Source organism: Balaenoptera acutorostrata, chromosome 5, assembly GCF_949987535.1.
Source record: "Balaenoptera acutorostrata chromosome 5, mBalAcu1.1, whole genome shotgun sequence".
Classification (NCBI taxonomy): domain Eukaryota; kingdom Metazoa; phylum Chordata; class Mammalia; order Artiodactyla; family Balaenopteridae; genus Balaenoptera; species Balaenoptera acutorostrata.
Genome location: NC_080068.1, coordinates 51,506,611 through 51,528,582, shown reverse-complemented (window position 1 = coordinate 51,528,582; position 21,972 = coordinate 51,506,611). Strand labels below are relative to the sequence as shown.

Genomic DNA, 21,972 nt, shown 5'->3' with positions numbered 1-21,972 from the left:
TGAGTACAATAAAAAGCTGGTTTGTTCTGGGATCTGGTGGGGAGCAAGGCTGAAGAGGCAACACTGGGCTTGGATCACAAAGAGCCTTCTAGGCCTCAGTGGGGATGTGAAGTTTTATCTTCTGTGCAGGCTTCCTTTCCTCCCCTCCACCCTCAAAGGGGAGTGACACGGTCCAGTTGGCCTTGACGGTTAGCAGTTCCTTAGCGTGCAGACCTTCAGCAGCTGTCGGGCCTCTGCGAGGCAGGCCTGGCATGATCCCCCGAGACCGCAGGCCAAGACACCACTCGGGCTGACTTGGCTGCCTAGGAGAGCGCTTGACTGTTTTGATCGAATTTCACCGAATTTGCCAAAGCTTTGTCACATGTTTTCTCAGACACTTGACAAGCCAAGGGCAGGAGAGGACATGCTGTGGGGGGTTGGGGGGAGAGAACAGGTGAGCAACACAGGTAATCAGGCCATCTGGGACTCTGGCACTGGCCCAGTTTGCTGCTCACAAAACCCAGGAAGAAGTGACAGTTCAGGGCACTCGTCCACCAGCTGCCAACGTTGCAGACCTACCTTCCTGACACCCAGTTGGGCAGGAGGCAAGAGCACATGCACAGAACGCAGACTCTCCACCCTGGAATATCCTGTAACTCCCCTCAGCACTGGGACAACTTGCCTACCTGTCCCAGCCATCAGCCCCCAAATCTCTCTTCCTAGCAAGGCAAGAAACCCGGGCTCAAGCCAGACCTGGTTTTTTTCACATATCAAAGGATAACACACATGGAAACAAATAGTTTTCTATCCACCTAAGAATCTGCTTTTCTTCTGAGCAACAATCTGTCAGCTGTTCTTGCAACATAAAAGCTCTCATTTGACCAAACTTCAGGAAAGACATCCATTTGTAAATTTACAAGGAGGAATTTCAGGTTAAGTTGGCCCTTATACCCCTAGATCTGTCATTTGGGCCAAGTCTGAGAGATTTCCTTCTTTGAGTCACTCCATTTCAGGCACGTGAGCCTGTCACTGCCTGGGCAGGGATACCATGTCTAGTAAAGTCACCTCTAATTTAGAGGTTAATGGGTTCAATTTCTTTATTCTATTTACTCTGCCATTTTCTCAAGGAAATATTAGAACTAATTCTTTTCTTCAGAAAGTAGCTCTACTTTGGGTGGGAAGGTGTATGGGGCACTACATTATTTTGGGGGGGGGATTGGTTTTGTTTATTTTTACTTTTAATGACTTTTTTGAAGTATAGTTGATTTACAATATTGTGTTAGTTTCAGGTGTACAGCTAAGTGATTCAGGTATACATATACCTATTCTTTTTCACATGCATTTCCCTTATAGGTTATTACAAAATGTTGAGTATAGTTCCCTGTGCTATACAGTAGGTCCTTGTTGGTACATTATTTTTTTTTTCTTTTAATTATTATTTATTTATTTATTTATTTTTTTGGCTGTGTTGGGTCTTCGTTTCTGTGTGAGGGCTTCCTCTAGTTGTGGCAAGCGGGGGCCACTCTTCATCGCGGTGCGCGGGCCTCTCACTATCGCGGCCTCTCTTGTCGCGGAGCACAGTCTCCAGACGCGCAGGCTCAGTAGTTGTGGCTCACGGGCCTAGTTGGCCGGCGGCATGTGGGATCTTCCCAGACCAGGGCTCGAACCCGTGTCCCCTGCATTAGCAGGCAGATTCTCAACCACTGCGCCACCAGGGAAGCCCTGTTGGTACATTATTTTAACTTTTTTAGCTGTGCAGTCTCACATGGGCTCCTCCTTGCTTATTCTATAATGGTGGTTGCTAAAGTACATTCTACCGGCCTTTTTGAGTCTGGGCACAGTGTGCTGGTGGGGAATTCTAATTCTGACCCTGTCTCTACATGATTCTTTCCAGGCAACACTGCCGAACTTCTTCTCTTAGATGTGTAAGGTCAATTACATCACTTCCCCTCCCTGTGTCTGTTCCCTCATTTATCAAATGAGGGGCTGTAATCATGCATCACTTAGACCCTCTCTAGCTCTAAAAAATTTTTTGAAATCCTGTAATACATCCTTAGCTGTTTGACTTAATCAATTTGGTAGTCCTGTGGAAACACGGGTCCTACCTATGATAAAGCAGAAATGATATTTCCTCAGACTCTCTCAGTGATTCTCAATGTTGAAGCCAATGGGATGGCATTTGGAGATGGAGCTTTTGGGAAGTAATTAGGGTTAGATGAGGGCGGGGCCCACATCATGAGATTAGTGTTCTTATTAGAAGAGACACCAGAGGGCTTTCTTCACCACCCCCTCCCCCAAGCACATACCAAGGAAAGGCCATGTGAGGTCACAGCTAGAAGGTTGACACTTAAAAGCCAGGAACAGAGAGCTCTCACAAGAACCTGAATTGGCCCACACCTTCATCGGACTTCTCAGCCTCCAAACTGTGAGAAGCAAATTTCTATTGTTAAAGCCACCTAGTCTATGGTATTTTGTTCTGGCAGCCTGAGCCAACTAGGACAGCAAGCATTCTCTAGGATAGTCATGGTGCCTGAGCCTTGGATATCTTCATGATGAAAATTATGGCACCTGAGCCTTGGATATCTTCATGAAGACCAACCCTCGTGTACTCAGAGCAATGTGGAATGTATCATCAAACAGGCAAAGCAGAGGCTTTTAATGTCTTGTTCAAGTGAAGATGACCAGCGTTGTCCCACAATTTCTATGCATTGCTGTGTGTTAGGAGTCGGAATTATCTGAACTAGACTGCAAAGTACTTTAAATAAGTACTTAATAGGTAGCCACGGGAACGACCAACTCAGTCCTCTTTGGAAGCAGGAAGGGTAGGAGTTATAAAAGTATACGAGTCAGAATTAAACAAGAAAATGGGTGTCTCCAGCCACAAAACTAATTCTTGCAGCATGTCATTTTCAGCACTGTAATGATTTCCATAGTACAGCTTTTAGCTCCACAGTAAGTGACAATGCAGGTGTCACCCTGAATATCATACACTTTAATGGCATCTTGTGTATTCTCATCCTTTCAGAACCAACTCAAATGTCATCTCTTCTGTGACTTTTCTCAATGTCATTTGAAAATGACTTTGTATATTTTTGCATTCCACAGTCCCCATACAATATTTATTCATTTTTCCTTGGGGCTCCCATTGCAACTTGCTTGTAATTCCATAAGGTGCTTATCACATCATATTACAGAAAGTTGTGTGTCCTTTCTGTCCTGTGAGATAGTGAACTCTTTGAGGGCAAGGCCATGGACATAGAAGTTACTCAATAAAAGCTTGAATGAATGAATGAAGTCTTGCTCCTTTGCATATGACTCATTCTTCATTCATCCCAGAATTCCAAAGACTCTGACTCAGCTGCCAGACTAAGGCTCTCTCTACCTCCATCTGCCTACCTATTATATGATACTATAAACAGTAGTTAAACATTGTCTTTTTTTTTTTGGCCTCAGAATCTTTAATGAGTCATGGGAGCTACCAGGATGCAAAGCCAGTATGCTCTAAGGTCACATATGAAAATTTGATGTTCTCATAATATTTGTCCCAACTGTTGTTTTGTCCATATTTCAAAGACCTCTTGACCTGTATTCATCCTGAAATTGTTGACACTTCACAGCTGCCAAAAGTGAACCACAGAAACATGGACTATTATGTGGCCTAATTTGGGAGGTCTGCCCCCAGTTTACTAGGAGAGTAACTTTCCTGTAGTTTATGGTCTTGACCAACACCTTTAAATAAAATTAAACCAATCAGCTTGGCAGGGGTCAAGTGAAAGCCCATCAGAAATGAACACGGAACATCGCTAAAATGATAAGCCACTGGAAAATACAGTCAGTACACAGAGAACTTTTCAGGATCCCATGGATGGATGGAAACTGTCGCTTTATACACAGATATCATGAATTAGCTAACAAAAGTCCCTCTGTCGTGATACTTACTGATTAAAATGTAACTTCCTCTCGGAAAAAAAAAAATAAACCAATCATTTTGATAACAATCCACGTGTTAAATTCAGTTAAATATTGAGAAAACTGTTTTCAGGTTAAATTCTATAGCACAATTTTCTATCAGCTACTGAGTCTGTCATGCAGCTGAATGAAGAAGTGAGCAGATCTTATCCCAAATGCTTACATCCCTCTGCATTCCTCTTTTCTCCCTTCCTCTGTGCTAAAATCTGGCCCATTTTTTTTTTCCCTTATGAATCTTGATCATGTTTGGCTGTTACCTATATGCTACCCCAAAGGAAATCTCAGAGTTTGGAGAGTTAAATAGTTGAAGACCTAACAAGACATCAGGCATCAGTGTATGTTGTGGTGAAAGGACAGAGGTTGACATTTTAAGCAAGTTTCCTGCCTTCAAATAACACCAGGTAGGCAGCCAGCCCCCAGGCAGCTATGATAGATGTGGCCATACTAAGTGATGTATAGAAGGGAGTAGAGAAATACTGGGGTATTGTTTTAAATAAAGTTCTTAAGTTAATTCATTTTTCCACCCTCCCTCTTTACCTCCCTCCTTATCTCCCTTACTCTCTCCTTTCCTCTCTCCTTCCTTCCTCCCTCCCTCCCTCCCTCTCTTCCTTCCTTCCTTCCACCCTTCCTTCCTCCTTTCCTCAAGTACTCATTGAGCAATTATGATGACCTAGGCACTCTTCTAGGCTTGGAGGAAACAGCAATGAATAAGACCAGGTCCCTGTACCCTCATGGAGCTTACATTCTGGTAGAAGAGAGGTAAAATAGGCAAAGAAATAATACGTAGTTTCAAGAAGAAACTACTTTATTTTATTTATTTTATGAAAAATAAAAATGAGCAAAGGGTGTGACAGTTCCTCAAAAAATTAAACATAAAATTACCATATGAACCACCAATTCCACTTCTGAGTATATAGACCCCAAACAATTGAAAGCATGGTCTCAGACAGGTATTTGTGCACTCATATTCAGAGCAGCATAATTCACAATAGCCAAAAGGTGGAAGAAACCCAAGTGGCCATCAGTGGATGAATGGATAAACAAAATGTGGTGTATACATACAAGGGAATATTATTTAGCCTTAGAAAGGAAGGAAATTCTGGCATGTGCTCTAACATGGATGAACCTTGACAATATTTTGCTAATAAGTGAAATAAGTCAGAAACAAAAGGACAAACGTTGTATGATTCTATTTATATGAGGTACCTAAAGCAGTCAAATTTGCAGAGATAGAAAGTAGAATAGTGGTTTCCAGGAGCTGGGGAAAGGGAAGAATAGAGAGTTATTGTTTAATGAGTACAGGATTTCAGTTTGGGAAGATGAAAAAGTTCTGGAGATGGATGGTGGTGATGGTTGAACAATAGTGAAAATGTACTTAGGGCCAATGAACTGTACACTTAAAAATGGTTAAAATGTTATGTATATTTTCACAATAAAAAATCAAAAAAAATCTTTTAAAAAATAAGCAAGGGGAAGGAGTAGGAATGACTTTGGTTAGGACTGTCTGGGGAAGGCTCCTCTGAGGAGGAGCTGACATTTGAGTAGAGATCAACTAGAATGATGAGGAGAACATGGGATGATGACACAGGGGAGTAGTTTTGGATTTTGTTCTAAGCACAACCTTGGGAAGGTTTTGGTCAGTTAATCTGATTTGCCACTTTAAAATATTATACTGGCTTCCATGTGAAAAGTAGACTGAAAGGAAGAAATCTGGAAGCTAGAAGACCAATTAAGAGACTGTGGCAGTTGTCTAGACAAGTGACTGGTGGCTCAGGTGATGTTGAGATAATAAGGGAGGTGATGAGCAGAGATTGGATTGGGATATCTTTTTAAGGTAGAGTCATCATGATTTGCTGATGGATTGGATGGAGGAGGGGCAGTGAGGGAAAGAGATGCATTAAAGATGGTATCTGGGTTTTTAACTGAGTAACTGATAGGTCTTGCCATCCACTGAGATGGAAATGACTAGAGGAAAAGCTAGCTGGGGAATGGTAAGGGGTGTGGAGAGGCAATCAAGAGATGTGTTACATAAAAAGTGAAATCATAAACTCAGGGTCCAGCAGAGTGCTAGTACATAGAAGCCATTTATTAAATACTTGAATGAATAAATGGATGAATAAATGAATGAATGAATGAATGAAACTGAATGGGTAAATGGAGGCAGGGAGGAATGAAGAAAGGAAACTAACTCTAAATTTTACAAAATATGAAAGAGAATATTTGGCGAAATGACATGATGGTAAAGACACCAGGCTAGAATTTGGGAGAACTAGGTGCGAGTCTAAGACAATTATTTCCAAACTTCAGATTCCTTCTTCCTCTCAGCTTTTAGTCTGGGACCTCCCCCTTTACTCCTCCACAGGAAATGTGCTCACAGCTTTATTCACCCCAGTGGACAAGCCCATAACCCTTGCATCCCTGTGCGAGGTTGCGGAGCTCACCACCCTAACAGGGAGCAACCAATCAGTGAGCGCCTACGGCAGGGAACAGCCAATCAATGAGCTCCTCTGACAGGGACGAGCCAATCAGTGAGTGGTTGGCTTTGCACTCACCAACCATGCCTTCCCCACAGGCATCGCACAGGCTGGGCATCCCCGCAAGCGTTGTGCAGCAGCTCCCTCGACTGTCCAGAGCAATTCTCATAAAATCAGTTCCGCAGAGTGTCTCGGTTTTTAAGGGCATGGCTTTCAGCAAGCAGAAGACAAGGTTAGTTCTTGCTGCGTATTGGCTGGACTTGTGTTGACTGATCCACTAATTGCTCCTGCTGAGCCTTCAGGCTGGTTCCTCCTGATAGTCACCAAGGGAGGAGAGAGCAACAGTGGGAAGAAAATATTTTTAAAGTCACCTTCACAATTACAGAGGCACAGTGTAAAATGAGAAAGACGTGAAAATACTGTAGAATGGCCTCGCCGCGCAGGTTTTCACACACTAACCACCTTTGTACTGGCTCTTCTACAGGACTGAGGCTACAGAGCGCGTCTACATCAGACCTCTCGCCTGTTTCTCTTCCGGCAAAGAGCAGCCCACCAACGGCCTTCTGGACCAGCTCTCCGCAAAGCCCTCCCGCCTCCCCTACCGGTGGAACGCCCAGCACCTCGGTCCTCCCAGATACAGCATCGGCCCGGACATCTCCATCCGCCAAGAACGACTCCGCAGAGCCCAGAGAAGAGGAACCCACCAGCCCAGCCTCCAACGGGAAGGGCACAGACACAGACGCCTCACCAACAAGCGGTGGGGTCCACTTAACACCCACGCTCGAGGAACACACTTCAGACACTCCCGAGGCCAGGGTGCCAGCTACAGGGTCGCAGCCCCCCGTTGAGTCTCCCGCACTCACCTCCCCTCAAGCGCCAGCCTCATCACCTTCACCCCCATCAACCTCACCACCAGAGGAAGTCCCCTCTGCCTCTGTGAGCACCAGCCGTAACTCCGCTGAGGCCAGCACCAAGCCCACAGGAGCTCTAACCACATCAGAGCCCCCAGCGGAGGACCACAGCTCTGGCCACAGAGCCACTTCACATGCCCCAGCCGAGCCAGTGCCCACCGAGACCACGGCCCAAGCAACTGTGCCCCCCAGAGTGACCTGTATGCTGATAGACACGGAGACCACCACCGCCTCCCCCGGGGTGATCATGCAGGAAGTGGAGCATGAGCTAAGTTCAGGTGAGTCTCTGGCTAGAGCATGTGGCCTTGATGACACTGTGGTGCTAAGAATGCCGTTCAGTTAACCAAACACAATGGATTAAGTTTGAATTTTGGAGCGCAACACCCAGCTGAATTATAATTCCTAAGAATTTCCACAAGTGCAAACTTTACTTTTAGTCTCTTAATAATTTCCCCATGATAGTTCATTAATTGTGGCCCATCTTTATAATTTGTCTTCACATATGTCTTCATGTATGTAAACCAATGAGACTGGTTAAGCAAAGGCTTTGGGTTGAGCTTCCTGGGTTTCAGTTCTGGCTCCTGACCTTGGGCAGATTACTTCATCAGGGTGCCCTTATTTTTCCTCATCTGTAAAATAGGGATAAAGAAAGCTGTATACGTGGTTCTTGTGGAGATTAAATGAAATGACATATAAAGTGCTTAGAATAGTTCCTGGCAGAGAGTAAGTACTCAGGAAATGTCAGTTGTTATTATGATTTTGCTCGATGTATTAATGCAGTGTTTACCTCATGGAAACAGTCAAAGAAAGTAGGGAGGGCTGGAGAGAATGTGCTTATTCTTTAGAGTCACTGATATATTTCATGGGAAAGACAGTAAATTTTATGGAATGTCATGTTTGTTTTTATTCTCCCAGAAACCCTGTAAAGTTAGTATTATTTTTATCTTGATTTTGCAGTCTTGGAAATTATGATAGAGATTTAGGGTCTTTTCTGAGGTCACATGCATCTGACATTGAGGTGAAGTCTGGAAACTTTAGGGCATTGGGCAGGAAAAGGCCTTAGTAGGAACATTTGGCCTCTTGATAAAGAAACAGTGAGGTGAGAGCAGCCAGCAGGTGAAGGGGAAAATGGAGCTTTAGCCCCTCTCCTGAGTCGTCTCGCCAGGGGCCATGGACTCAGAGGGCAGTATTTGGGACTGAGCCACACAGGACCAGCTGGGGGTCAAAGAAATGGCTGTGACTGAGGAGAAATTAACATCTTTTAACAAATAATTGATAAACAACCATTATGAATGGAAACTCTGGTAAACAGTGGAGGTGGGGAGAAACAGAGCTCAGATTAAAAGACATAACTCCTCATGGAGGAGCTCACAGTTTACTAAGGGATAAGGTCCCAAAGAATTGCAAATTCTTATTTCAAAGGCCCAGTGTATATCAGTGAGAGTCCCAACAAGAGAGAGTGTATAAGAAAACCACAGGGGATCATAATTGCAGAGCTGTCATGAGTCAGGCCTAGGAGGAGAGAATAGTAACCAGAACCCAGAAGGAGGGTCTTGTAGAATAGACCACCTTGGGAGGAGTAGGGACTCTTGGGGGAGGGACACAACTAACTCAAGGTTAACCTCTGGGAGTGAAGGGAATCTATACTCTGCCCTCCCTCTCCCCCCCTACTCTGATATGCAGCCAGAAGCCAAGGACAGGGAAGCCCGTTGTGGTGCATACAGTTCAGCCTCCTGGAGGGCAAGTCAGAGAGCAAAGTGGAGAAAGGTGGAGAGTGGATCTGGAGAGGCAAAAGGAGGGAATCCGGCCCTCGCAGTCCAAACATAGCTTCCTCTGCGTAGCCCCGTCCCCATTAGCGCCCTGTTTGTACCTGTGTTTAGATGTGTACTTTCTGTCTTTACTTCCTGCCACATCCCCACTTTCTGTCTGATACTTTCCATGCTGCCAGCATGCAGGGAATATCTCAAGAATGGACTCGGTACCTGGAGCAGAGTGGGTGTTGACTCAGTGTCCTCAGGTCTGTCCCTAACAAAGGTGCCATCCAAGAACAGGCTTGAGGCAGTGGCCCCATCTCTTCCCTTTCCTAGTTCAGACCTCACCACCACCTGCACTACTTCTTCAGTTTTCTAACTGGTTTCCCTTCCTCCACACTCTGCCCCCTCCAGGATACCTTAGACATGGTGGATCATTATACTGAGCAGAAATTCTGAGTTTGGCCTGCAAGAGACTCCCTAAGGTGGCATAACCTACTACTTTTTCCAAGTCCCTCAGTTTCATGGGCTGGATTATCCAAGACAGCCCTGTTCCACTGTTCTGGCTTGTGTTTTAGGCCATGTGTCTTGATTTCCTCAACTCAAAGCCAGCAGGGCTAAGAGACACAAAATTAGGGACAGAGCTGGGTCATGAACCAGAACTTTATAGTTCTAGGGAATATGGCCCCCAGTAAGAACTCCAGGGTAAATGAATGAAGGAAAGATTGAATGACTTGAGAGGAAGGTGTGACAGGTCAGAGGGAGGTCACTGAGCATGGCCAGTGTACATTTCACAGACCCAAGGGGATTCATCCCTTCTGATCTATTAAATTGAAGAATATTTACTGTGCATCCACCAGGACCCGGTGCTTGATGCAAAGAAGTACTAATAAGCGTAAGACCTGTCCTCTGAGATTTTACAGTTTAAGTAAAAAGAAAGGACACAAGTAACTCTTAACACCACTCAGTTTCTGATCTGAGAATGAACCAAGGTGGGTGGGAGGATCTTTGAGCAGATGTGATACATTTCAAGGGTGAAGAAATTGCGTCCCAGAAGTTTAGAGTGACTCACCCAAGGTTACACCGCCCAGTGGTAAAGCTGGGCCCAGAGCCCAAATCCTTTAAACCACCACTGGGTCTTCTTTAAGCACCAGGATTGCCGCACTGCTCCTCCATCAGCCCAGCAGACTAGGCAGCACCCTGTGACACTGTGCCCACAGGTGACTATCTGCAGATGCTTTTGTTTGGAGACTCTTGTGCTGCCTTAATAGTGGCAGTAATCATACTACACTTTTGTTGAGCATATTGTCTTATTCTGTATGAGTTCACATAGCATATTTCTATAATCCAAGGGCTTATCCATTCAACAAATATCCAGACATAGTCACCAATAAATAATTCAAAAACAAGGTAAATGTTATGGGAGTTAGATTTGACTGGCCGGATTAGGGAAGGTTTCATGATAGAGGGAGCACGTGAGCTGAGTTGTAGGAGATGAAGGGAATTGCGGCCCGAGGAGAAGACAGGGCAGGGGAGATTCAGGCACCTGTGTGCTGCACATACCTGGGTTCAGAATCCAGCCAGCAGTTACAAGCACGGAAGTTGCTCTGGTCGGGGTATCTGGTACCCTCCACATTGCCAGCTCTGAGGGTTAATGCTCAGTCCTGGCATACCCGACCTAGCAGCAGCATTTGACACAGATGGTCACTGCCCTCATTTTGAAGCACTGTTTCCACTTCACCTCCAGGACACCTCTGTCTTGGTTCGTCACACTGCTCCTTCTCAGTGTCTGTCGCCTTGCTTCACCCCCTCCCCTTCCTACACTGGAGCACCCCGGGGCCAACATTTCTTCCTCTCCCCCAGCTTTCCACACGCACGCTCTCCTCTTCTCCCCACACCCACTCCTGAGATGACCTCATCACGTCTCGTGACTTAAAATGCCATCCACATGCTGATAGCCCGGAGATGTAAAATTCTATCCCTGTTTCATTTCATTGAACTAAAGACATGTCGACACCCAGCTGTCAGCTAACTCATGGTCTCCACTTGGGTGGCTCTTAGGCATTTCAGATGTCATACGGATCAGATGAATTACTGATTTCCTCACCCCTCCGTCCAGTCCTCCCTCAGAAACTGTGGGATAATCCTAGACTTCTTTCATCTCTCATATACGCTGCATCTGGTCCCTCAGGACCCAATTTCCTCTCACCCCTCGGTCCTCTCTCACATGTGGGACTTTTAATACCCCTGTAACTGATCTCACTACTCACCACACCCTTGCCGGAGAGACTCTTTTCAAAACCCAGGACAGATCCTGTCCCTCCTCAGCTCTAACACTCCATTTGCTTGCCCTTCTGAATCAGAGTAAAAGCTGAAGTCTGTGTCATGCCTGCGGTGCTCAGCACACTCGGAACCCCCCCTGCCTCAGTGCTCTCACCTGCTTCCGCTTTCACCAGCAAACACACTGCAATCTTACCGCTTCTTGAACAGACCGCAGACCCTCTTGCCCCAGGGCCTTTGCACTTACCATTCCCTCTGCCTGAAACATTTTCCTGCTGGGTCTTCAGTGGCTCGCTCCTTTTCATCAGGAAGGACTTTGTTCAGCTGTCATCTCCTCAGGAGCCTTTCCTCATATCCCTGTCTGAAACAGTAATCGCATCACCATGGATCCCTTTATCCTGCTTTACTTTCCTTTTAATCACTTACCACTTTCTTTTTTTTTAATTTTTTTTTAACATCTTTATTGGAGTACTTACCACTTTCTGACATTATCTCATTTATTTGGTGAGTAGGTGTCTGCCTTCTGCCACTAGACTGTCAGCTCCATGAAAGCAAGGACGTTGCTCACAAACGGGAAGATGTAGGTTACATCCCCAACCCCTGAGACAGAGCCTGACATATGGTAGACTTGAAATAACACTTGTTGGATAAATGTATGAAAGAGGCAATCAGCCAGTACCAGGGAAGCTATTTAATCTCTCTGAGCCTTGGTCTTCTCACCAATAAAATGGGATAAGGGTAGTCTCCAAATGATGGGGTTATTAAAAAGTTTAGTTGAGATAAGAAACTAAATACCCCTGTAACTGATCTCACTACTCACCACACCCTCACCGGAGAGACCCGGCGAGGGTCTATTTACAGCATAGCGGCTGTTGAGCAATGACTCTGTTGATGTCTATGCTTTTTATTTTACTATTATTTACCACTATCATCAGCATCATCATTATTGTTATTATTTTGCTATTGTGATTGCTATTATCACTGTTACTGTGTTTATCATAATGAAGACTGTCCATCATCTTCTACGAACTCTTATTGAGCTTTCACTGTGAGTCAGGCATCTGGCTAGACAGCGGGGCTTTGGCCATGAATGAGACAGTCGCCACCCTTGTGGAGTTTACAATGTCGCGTGTACACAGCATGGCAAGTAGCCTGTGGATCCCAGGATGTGTGGAGGAGGACATTGCAGAAGAAGCCGGAAGGAAGATTTCAGGACAAGTGTTAGAGGACCCTGGGTAGCAGGATGAGACAACTTACTTTACTTGACAAGCCATTGATAGTCACCAAAGGCTTTTGATCAGAGGCAGAAAATGTTCAGAATTATACCTAAGAATATTCAACTGGCAGGAATACATGTACGTAAACTGCAGGGAGTTCAGGACTGGTAACACGTAGACCGGTTTATACCTGGTTTCCGGTTGGCCATTGTCACTGACAGACCATGTCATTTAGCTACTCTGACTTTAAGCGCTCCTCACTATAATCTGAACACAAGAGAGACAATCTTCCAGGGGTTTTGTTGTTGTTGTTGTTGGCTTATCATACCACAAAAATTGTTTATTAGAATTATCCAAGGCAGAAGGAATGAGATTCACATTCACATGAGGCTTACTGAGAATATACGTGTTCTAAGAACTGGGCTCGTGACTCTCACAGGTAGCCCTCCATCTAATCTTCAGAACATTCCAGCGAGGTGAGCTGGATGGGATCTCTGCTGTAGGTGACAAAACAGGCACAGAGAGGTTTACTGACTTAAGTCTTCACTTGAGTGACCAGGCCAGGATTCAAATTCAGTTCTCCTGAGTGACCCTAAGTCAGGTCTTCCTTCCACCGTACCCATCCTAGCGGAATTCGTAGAAATGAAAAGTTGGGAAGGACCTACGGCCTCCAGACCGGCTGTGGACATGAGCCGCATGGGATGTTGTCAAACGCCCAGGGCTGCCAGCTGGGCCTGAGGGGTAGGGCTTCCCTATGGGAGGAGAAGCAGGTGGTAGCCGCAGCCATCCGAAAGCAGCTGTGCAGAAGAAACGAGTTTTCATTTTCGTTTTTCAGTTTTTGTTTTGCTTTTAAAGGAAAAGAGAGAGAGATGTGATGTGTTAAGTATGGCTCGTCTGGGTTATTAAATCAGAGCTCTTCAAGGGTGGAAGCTATGACTACAGTATGTTTGTGACATCCTGAACTGAACTGAACAGTGCCGTGTGAATGCTTAAGGGGTGAACTGATACCGCACCCCAAATTATACTCGAATCGTCCCCAATTCCTACATATGCAAACGTTAAAATTATAGTCACTCGGCTTGTTGCAGACTGGGTATTCTCTTTTGTCTGTAAAATCCAAGTGGCCCCTGGTCTTATGCTGTCCTATGCTTTCCATTACAAAGAGAAGGACTCATAATTGTGAAAACGGGTGAAGGCCTTTGAACTTTAATTTGCTAGTCTGACTCCAGATTTATTCAGTATGAACTGTGCTAATAAATACCCTGAAAGAAAGGACACCAGGCAGGCACAGATATCTAATCCTCTCTGCATCCATACCTGCAAGGGACTTTCAGCTGTCAAAACACCTTCTTATTCCAGACCAACTCTTAGGATAAATATAGGTTTGAAAAATGAATTAACTCCTAGAAAAGGGGGAAGAATCATTTTTAAAGTATTCATAGAAAGATTTTAGGAGTAAAAAAAAAAAAATATGTATTGTAAGTAATACAATAGTAAGTTAATGACCATGATATTTCGATGATCTATTCAAAATATATTCAAGGGGGAAATGAGGATTTAACAAAAAAACGTAAAAGAACATTAAACATTTATTGATCAGATTCTTCCAGATTGCCCAAAATATATCAGAAAACAATAATCCTAAAAAATCTTGTATCTATCTTAGACTCAGTTTTACAAATATTAAGTCATGACATGCCCAGGCCTGGCCTCTAACAGTGAATGGCGCCAACATCGTTTAGCCCAACCCTCCTTCCCTCTCTGTGTTCTTTCCATCACCGAGAACTGTTGGTTTGAACTCTTAGTAGGTCCCAAATTCACCCACTTCTCTTCGCTCTCCTTCTCATGTCAAAGCTCCCATAATCCCACCACATCTCTCTTTTCCCATCATGCTGGCTCCTGTCTTTGGTCCACATGAACTGCAAGGCTGACAAGGGTATGTATTATAAATCCTCACTCACATTTTTTCTTTTGTGCCCAATTTCTTTAAACTTAAGCTAAACCTCTAAGCTTGCTCACACCAAGTAAACTCCCATAAGGAGCTCCAACTGTCAGATAATATTTCAGGTAAAAAAAAGATATTCTACATTCTTGTCTCTACTACTTTTATTTCTCCTTGGGTTTACTTTTACTGCCTAAATCTTAATCTGGTTTTAAAATATTTCCAAAATATCCTTTGAAAAATATATGGCAAGGTAATAAAATCAGCTAGTTCCCACGGGTATTGTCATCTAGTAGCAATGCAACGCCATCACATACTTTGTCTCTCCTTTCATTACATTTAGAGAGTTTGTCTCCATGGAACACTTTCCTTTTTTTCTGCTTCAAATATTTTCACTAGTCACATATGACTAAAGTGATTTTGGAAATACTTCACTGAGAAAGTGGAATTTAGCTTGTAAGCACAGCTGCTGATATCATAAATGAATCTATGGCTTGTTGGCTCACTGGGAAAACTGGTTGGAATATTCCCGATTCCATATCCAGACTGAACTTACTGTAATCTTCTGACTCAGAAGAGCATGTCTTTTTCGTTCAAAATAATAACAGGAAAGTGAGACCAGATCAGCACTAACCCACTGTGCTCCTCAGTAAAGGTTCTAGAACTCCCCCCCGAAGGTGGGTTGAGTCAGGAGTATTGCACGAGGAGAACACATAATGGATACTAAGTTGATATTGTCCTCGGTATGCCTTGTTCTCCGGTCCTGGGAAAGAAAAATATCTGCCAGTAAGAGACAGAGTTTTATTTAACAGTATCTTGCTTTTATCATCAGACCCACAGGCCTTCAGGAATAGAACACGGGCTCAAAATTTAAGGTGAGCTTAGGTTAAAGTCATAAAATCTCAGTAAGTCCATGGAAGTGGGCCATCAAAAACACTTTGCCATGTTTCTGTTTGGTGAAATCATGGGGTCATTTCAAAGCCAGGCTCTAGGAGGATAAGAATGTTACTTGTAGTACGAACTTTGGCATCAGACTGCCTGGTTCACAGCTCACCAATGCCATTTACTAGATGGATGACCTGGCAAGTTTATTCATCACTGAGTGTCACATTTTCCTCATCTGTAAAATGAGGGTAATAATAGTACTATAATTGCCTTATAAGATTCCTTTTAGAATTAAATGAGACAAGTATATAAAGAGTCCCTTACATAGTTAGCACTAAATAAATGTTGGCTGCTCTTATTATTACAGTTGGGTCCCTAATTCTCAGTGTGGTTACCAACAAGAGTTTGAATCTTCTAGACTTTGGTTTTTTTTAACTTGAAAAAATAGAATGTTTGTGACAACACTTCAAGACTCCCAAAAGGATTATTACTGTAAATATTAGGTAATCAAGATCCATTTTAGCACCTGCCTATAACACAATACAGAAAAGGATAATCTAAAAAGTGTGAAAGAGAAAAGTAACTGTGTTCACGTTGGAAATAGTAGCACTTTCATGAAACTTGGAAAATCCAAAGATAAGCGTTAAAGAGTGCATACAACTAGAGATTTCTAGCTGGGAGAAGATAAATCATGGAGGAGGGAGGATACAAAAGCTGAGCTTGTAGGATTTTGTCCAGGCTCCACTTGCACCTGACAGTGGAGGATTAAGAGCTGGAGGTTGCCTTCTTCCCCTAACTGGCATCAAAGTTTGGAAATTATTTTCTTTCCAAAGTTTTTAACTCTAAAACCTTGGGATCCTGAGTCTGGGAGAAATTAAAGCTTGGTAAAATACAGTCTCCAAAAGCAGGTTCCTACCTTGCCTAGGTGATTAATTACATGGAGGCAAAGCTAAATTAACTAATGGTTCCGCAGAGATCCCCGAGTCCTTGGGCTGCAGTAATTATAGTGTCACTGCCCTTTGTCAAGATGTTGAGACAGGTGACCTGAAACTGACTCTCTGCTCCCCAGCCGAGAGTCATTTTTCCATGACAAAAAAATGATAAACCTGCACACTGCAAGTTTATCATTGCAAACAGGGTTAGGACTCTGTCTTGGGCCCTGAGAAGTTCCTCCCTTCCTTCTTGCCGTGTCCTTGGAACCAAGAAAATGCCAGCATGGAAGGCCTTACTTGCCAAGGCTGATGAACCTCAAAGGGGTCTGAGCCTTCACCTGCAGACTAGATGAGTCTCAAAAAGGGCATATACCAATTTTTCTGGTTTATTTTCCCCTTCGGTATTGTTTTATCTGTGGTCATGTCTCATTTTCATCACTGGAATACTGAAGAGATAGAGGGAATACTAAAGAGAAAAACCAAAAAACCTTCTTTTTCTGTCTTCATGGAGGTAAATGGTACCTGCGATGCATGATTCTCCCCTCTCTGTGGGGAATTTGCAAAGGGATGACTTCAGAGTTGAGATCCCCAACTTGGCCCCTTAAGTTGAAAGTCAGAGGCTACAAAAGGCTGACTTCTCAGCCGATACGTACCTCCGCCTTCCCACTGCCACACAGCTAGTGTCCCCAACTGGAAACCCCCCAGGTTTTCAGGGTTTCCAGTATCTTTTTGATACTCTCAAGGCTATTTGCATTAAAGATACTCTGATAACAGAGAGATGTCAGGATTTCTTTCCCTCTTTCTGATTTGACTCCTGAATAGAAATATCTTTGTCCTTCAGTCACAGGATTTGATGACCTAACATGATACTGCTCACCCACTCACACTGAAGATCAGAATTTTCACAAGAGGAGAAGGAGACTTCTCCTCATCCAGGACAAACAGTAGAGGGGATTCTCTGATCTTTTTTTTTAAATTATTCCCCAGAAACCTCTCCAACACTGTCCCTCCATCCCTCAAGAGGTCTAGGATAGGTCTGACTCAGAGCTGAGATCCCCACTCATGTCAGTGTGTGGTTCTCTCAGCCCAGAACAGGTTATAATTCAGCCCAGGCTGAATTACATTTATTATATAAGGCAATTTTGAAAGCGTTATGATAGGCTTCTAAAGCCAGGCACTGTGAATCTGCCCTGCAGGAAAGAATGAGAAGCAGAAACTGACACGAAGCATGTTTAGGGACAATCATCAGGGCTTAGTTAGCGTCATGGTCTTAGAAATACAGTCTCTGTTCATGTCTGCACTGCTGCCCCGGGGGTCGGGTAAGTCAGGAGAGCTGTCCCTTCTGTGCCACATTTCCCCTGTTTTGGCCTCCACCAAGAAGCAGTATTCAGGAAGCTGCCACATTCCCTAAAGTAGTGACAGGTGTTGACACTGGCCCTGATGACCCCGACTCTCTGCCCTCCATTCTTCCTGGCCTCCTCCAGGGGATCTGAGGGCTGTGGTCTACCCCCAATCCAGCATCTCACCCCGAGTTTCTTTGTGAAAATTTGGTTCGTGGGAGCAGTGTTCCCAAAAGTATGATTTAAGCCCCTACACAGGTAGTATGCAAGAGGATGAACCTTTTTTATTCTAATAAAAACTATGCTTTTGTTTCAATATGAATTTGAAAAAAAAAACTAAAATAGCACATCAAACTCATGATTTCATAGCTATCATTGCTTAGGGTGTGGCTATATGTAGTCAGTATCTAAAGAAAAATAATGTAATTTAAAGACAGATATTAAGAAAATAATAGCATCAGTTGATGTGGACATGGCAAAAATCATGAGAGTGGTATAGAGATGTTTGAATTTTGAAAACATTGTCGTGACGTAGAGGATGGGGTTTTGTCTTTGTTTATTGCCTCAGCTATCAGTGCCTTCAGGCTTTTACTTGGGATAAGACCAAGAGGTAGAAAATTTAAAAGAAGGCAAACCAAGAATTCAAAGGTATCTAGTCCCAGCTCTGCCACTGATGAAGTCTGATCTCAACCAAATCTCTTAATTTCTATGTTATCATCTGTAAAGTGAAGGGGTTAGAGGCAATGAACCTTCTTAATTTCCTTTCAACAGTAAAATTACATTATTCCATTGGTCATGATCAGGCTGGAAGCAAAACTTGAGCTAGAGATCCGCAATCATTTCGAATACTAGGGTTGGCTCAGATCTTTTCTGGATTCAAGTTTCTTCCTGGCTTCAGAGTTTTTATGGATAAGAGACGCCCAGAGACTGAGACCTTTGTAATGCACTTCATGATGGACAAAGCATTTTAAATACACTGTTTAATTTGTAAAAGCACTCTGAGAGGAACCAAGTGATTCATCAAAGTTGGGCACATAGTAAACAATAAACATCAGTTGTGTGACTGATTGAACGAATTCTCACTTTACAGGTAGAGATAGGGACACAAATGAGGCCATAGAGGCGGGAAGGAGTAAAGCGACTTGCCCAAGACTATTCAGCTAGTGCGTGTATAAAGCCAGTCTTCACGCCAGGTCTTCTGGTCGCAGAAAGTAGAGGAGCATAAGTTTGGGGAAGCCAGCCTCAAAGGTTGAATCCCATTTCTGCATACTAACCAGTTGAATAGATTTTTGTTAACTGCTTTTGCTAAACTCCTACGTGGAGATACCTACCCCGCTCTGCCTAGCTCAGTGCCTGGCACAGGGAACTGCAGTAAAGGATGGCTGCTGAGACTTTTATGACCACGATTGTTTTTCTTAATGCTTTTATTACTGTTCCTGGCACAATACTAGAGATGTCCCCTGAGAACTGTTGTTAAGCCAAGACTGAATTCAGTCTTTAAGGAGAGTCTGTTAATAGCATACAGATGTAGGAGTCACCCCTGTTTTGGGAAGAATCCTTACTCCCTGTGGGCTCCTTTTGGCCTGGAGAGCACTGAATGAGAGGAATGCTCCCTGACGTGATGTTGATGGGAAGCTGATGTGTGGCCATTGGCTTGTCAGGATGCTGTAGGGAAAGGGGATGAGGAGCACTGTTTGCTATTCTTAGAAACCCAGCCTAGTTTACATCACAGGTGTCAAAGGAGAGCTGGGGTTGGGCGACCTAAACAGGTAGTTATAAAAAATTCCAGGGCTTCCCTGGTGGCGCAGTGGTTGAGAGTCTGTCTGCCGATGCAGGGGACACGGGTTCGAGCCCTGGTCTGGGAAGATCCCACATGCCGCGGAGCAACTAGGCCCGTGAGCCACAATTACTGAGCCTGCGCGTCTGGAGCCTGTGCTCCGCAACAAGAGAGGCCGCGATAATGAGAGGCCCGCGCACCGCGATGAAGATTGGCCCCCACTTGCCACAACTAGAGAAAGCGCTCGCACAGAAACGAAGACCCAGCACAGCCATAAATTACTTAATTAATTAATTAATTAATTAAAACTTAAAAAAAAAAAAAATTCCAGGTGGGAAAGAGGCTTCATTTGTGTTGGGAAAGATTGTAACTGTAAGTGAAGTAAGGAAATTTTAAAACCATGGTAACCAGGAACTGTGCCGACTTGTGTGCCCCGTTTGGCATTGATTACAAACCTGTGCTCCCTGCATCCTTAAAGTACAGCTGATGTGCCTGCAGGAGAGAGAAATGAAGAAAAAAAGAAACACACACTTGCTTGGGTGAGTGCAAATCTTTTATTATCTCAACAGAGATTTGTGTTTCTAGTATACATTTTTACCTATATGCTACCCAAGTAGGTAGAATGCTTTTAGATAAAAGTAAAGCCAGTCCCCAAACCAGGGCTTCCGATTACAGGAAGTGGAAAAGTATAGATATTAGGGATCCTGCCCGAAGTTTGAATCCCAAGTCTGCCCACTGACCAATTCTGCAAACTAACTAGCTTTTAAGAAATAGTATAGGGCTTCCCTGGTGGCGCAGTGGTTGAGAATCTGCCTGCCAATGCAGGGGACACGGGTTCGAGCCCTGGTCTGGGAGGATCCCACATGCCGCGGAGCGACTGGGCCCGGGAGCCACAATTACTGAGCCTGCGCGTCTGGAGCCTGTGCTCCGCAACAAGAGAGGCCGCGATGGTGAGAGGCCCGCGCACCGCGATGAAGAGTGGCCGCCGCTCGCCGCAACTAGAGAAAGCCCTCGCACAGAAACGAAGACTCAACACAGCCATAAATAAATAAATAAATAAATAAATAACGTGAATTTCTTTAAAAAAAAAAAAAAAAAAAGAAAGAAATAGTATAAACATGAAGTAAAAGATTCCAATTGTGGTCATATTTGACTAATTTTAATAAAGTTTACCTCTGCCTCTGTGTAAAGAAATGATTAAGCAGTACTTTAATGATTTAAAGATTTGAGGGGATGGGGCAGCAGAGAGAAGGACTAACACGGAGACAAACTTAGATTGTGCTAATTAAAAACAGTTCTGTGTCATATTTGCATGCAAGCTGTATGCCTTATAAAGGAGTTTTAATTTTGCATCATAACCACTTATAAAGTTCAATTTAACAAATAGCTACACCTTCAGAAGAATCAGTTATTTTATTTTTTTTCTTTTTAATGTCCTTTATTTTTAAATTTCTTTTAACACCTTTATTGGCGTATAATTGCTTTACAATGGTGTGTTAGTTTTTCCAGTATAACAAAATGCATCAACTATACGTATACATATATCCCCATATCCCCTCCCTCTTGCGTCTCCCTCCCACCCTCCCTATCCCACCCCTCTAGGTGGTCACAAAGCACCGAGCTGATCTCCCTGTGCTATGCGGCTGCTTCCCACTAGCTATCTATTTTACATTTGGTACTGTATATATGTCCATGCCACTCTCTAACTTCGTCCCAGCTTACCCTTCCCCCTAACCTGTGTCCTCAAGTCCATTCTCTACATCTGTGTCTTTATTATTCCTGCCCTGTCCCTAGGTTCTTCATAACCATTTTTTTTTTTTTTAGATTCCATATACATCTGTTAGGATATGGTACTTGTTTTTCTCTTTCTGACTTACTTCACTCTGTATGACAGTCTCTAGGTCCATCCAGGTCTCTACAAATGGCCCAATTTCATTCTTTTTTATGGCTGAGTAATAGTCCATTGTATATATGTACCTCCATCTAGCTGGTTCTTGCCTAAAAATTTCGTTGCTCTCTGTCCAAGTTCAGCCCATCCTTTAGAGAACAGCTTCATTCCCACCTCTTCCCTACTCTGGCTTTTATAGACACACATCCTCCCGCAAGTTAGAGGCAGAAACACAGAGTTTGGTACCACCCACCTCCCACCTTAAGTACCCACCTGTCTGTCCATTCAATGCTACACTCCCCTGTGCGGTCCCCAGGCCTGACTCTTGTCTCCACCACTGGGTAGTGAAACCTCAGAGCCCTGCCTGTTGCTTCTCTCCACCTGCACCATCCTAGCTCAGGAGGAGCCCGGGGAGCTCAGTCAGGAGAGGCTTGTGAGATTGATTTGAGGTCAGAGGGAGATAAGCTTAGTTTCCTCTGGTGTGGGATAGAGTGGGAGGAAAAACAGGAGTAAAATCAAAGCAGCACTCAAGGCCAGAAGTCAAAGCGACCTTCAATAATGGTAAAATTAGGATCCACTTAGGTGACAGTATTCAAAAACGGAGACTTGCATTTTCACTTTTTCTCC

At 44.0% G+C, this 21,972-nt stretch overlaps 1 protein-coding gene across 1 annotated transcript in view; it reads left to right on the top strand.

Annotated features, from left to right (window-relative positions):
- The window catches only part of PARM1 (prostate androgen-regulated mucin-like protein 1), a 104,377-nt gene that overhangs the window by 59,847 nt on the left and 22,558 nt on the right, over positions 1 to 21,972 (top strand). Inside the window, exon 2 of the mRNA XM_007179820.2 lies at positions 6,907 to 7,611. Within this exon, the coding sequence (XP_007179882.2) occupies positions 6,907 to 7,611 (705 nt within the window). The remainder of the gene's footprint in view (positions 1 to 6,906; positions 7,612 to 21,972) is intronic.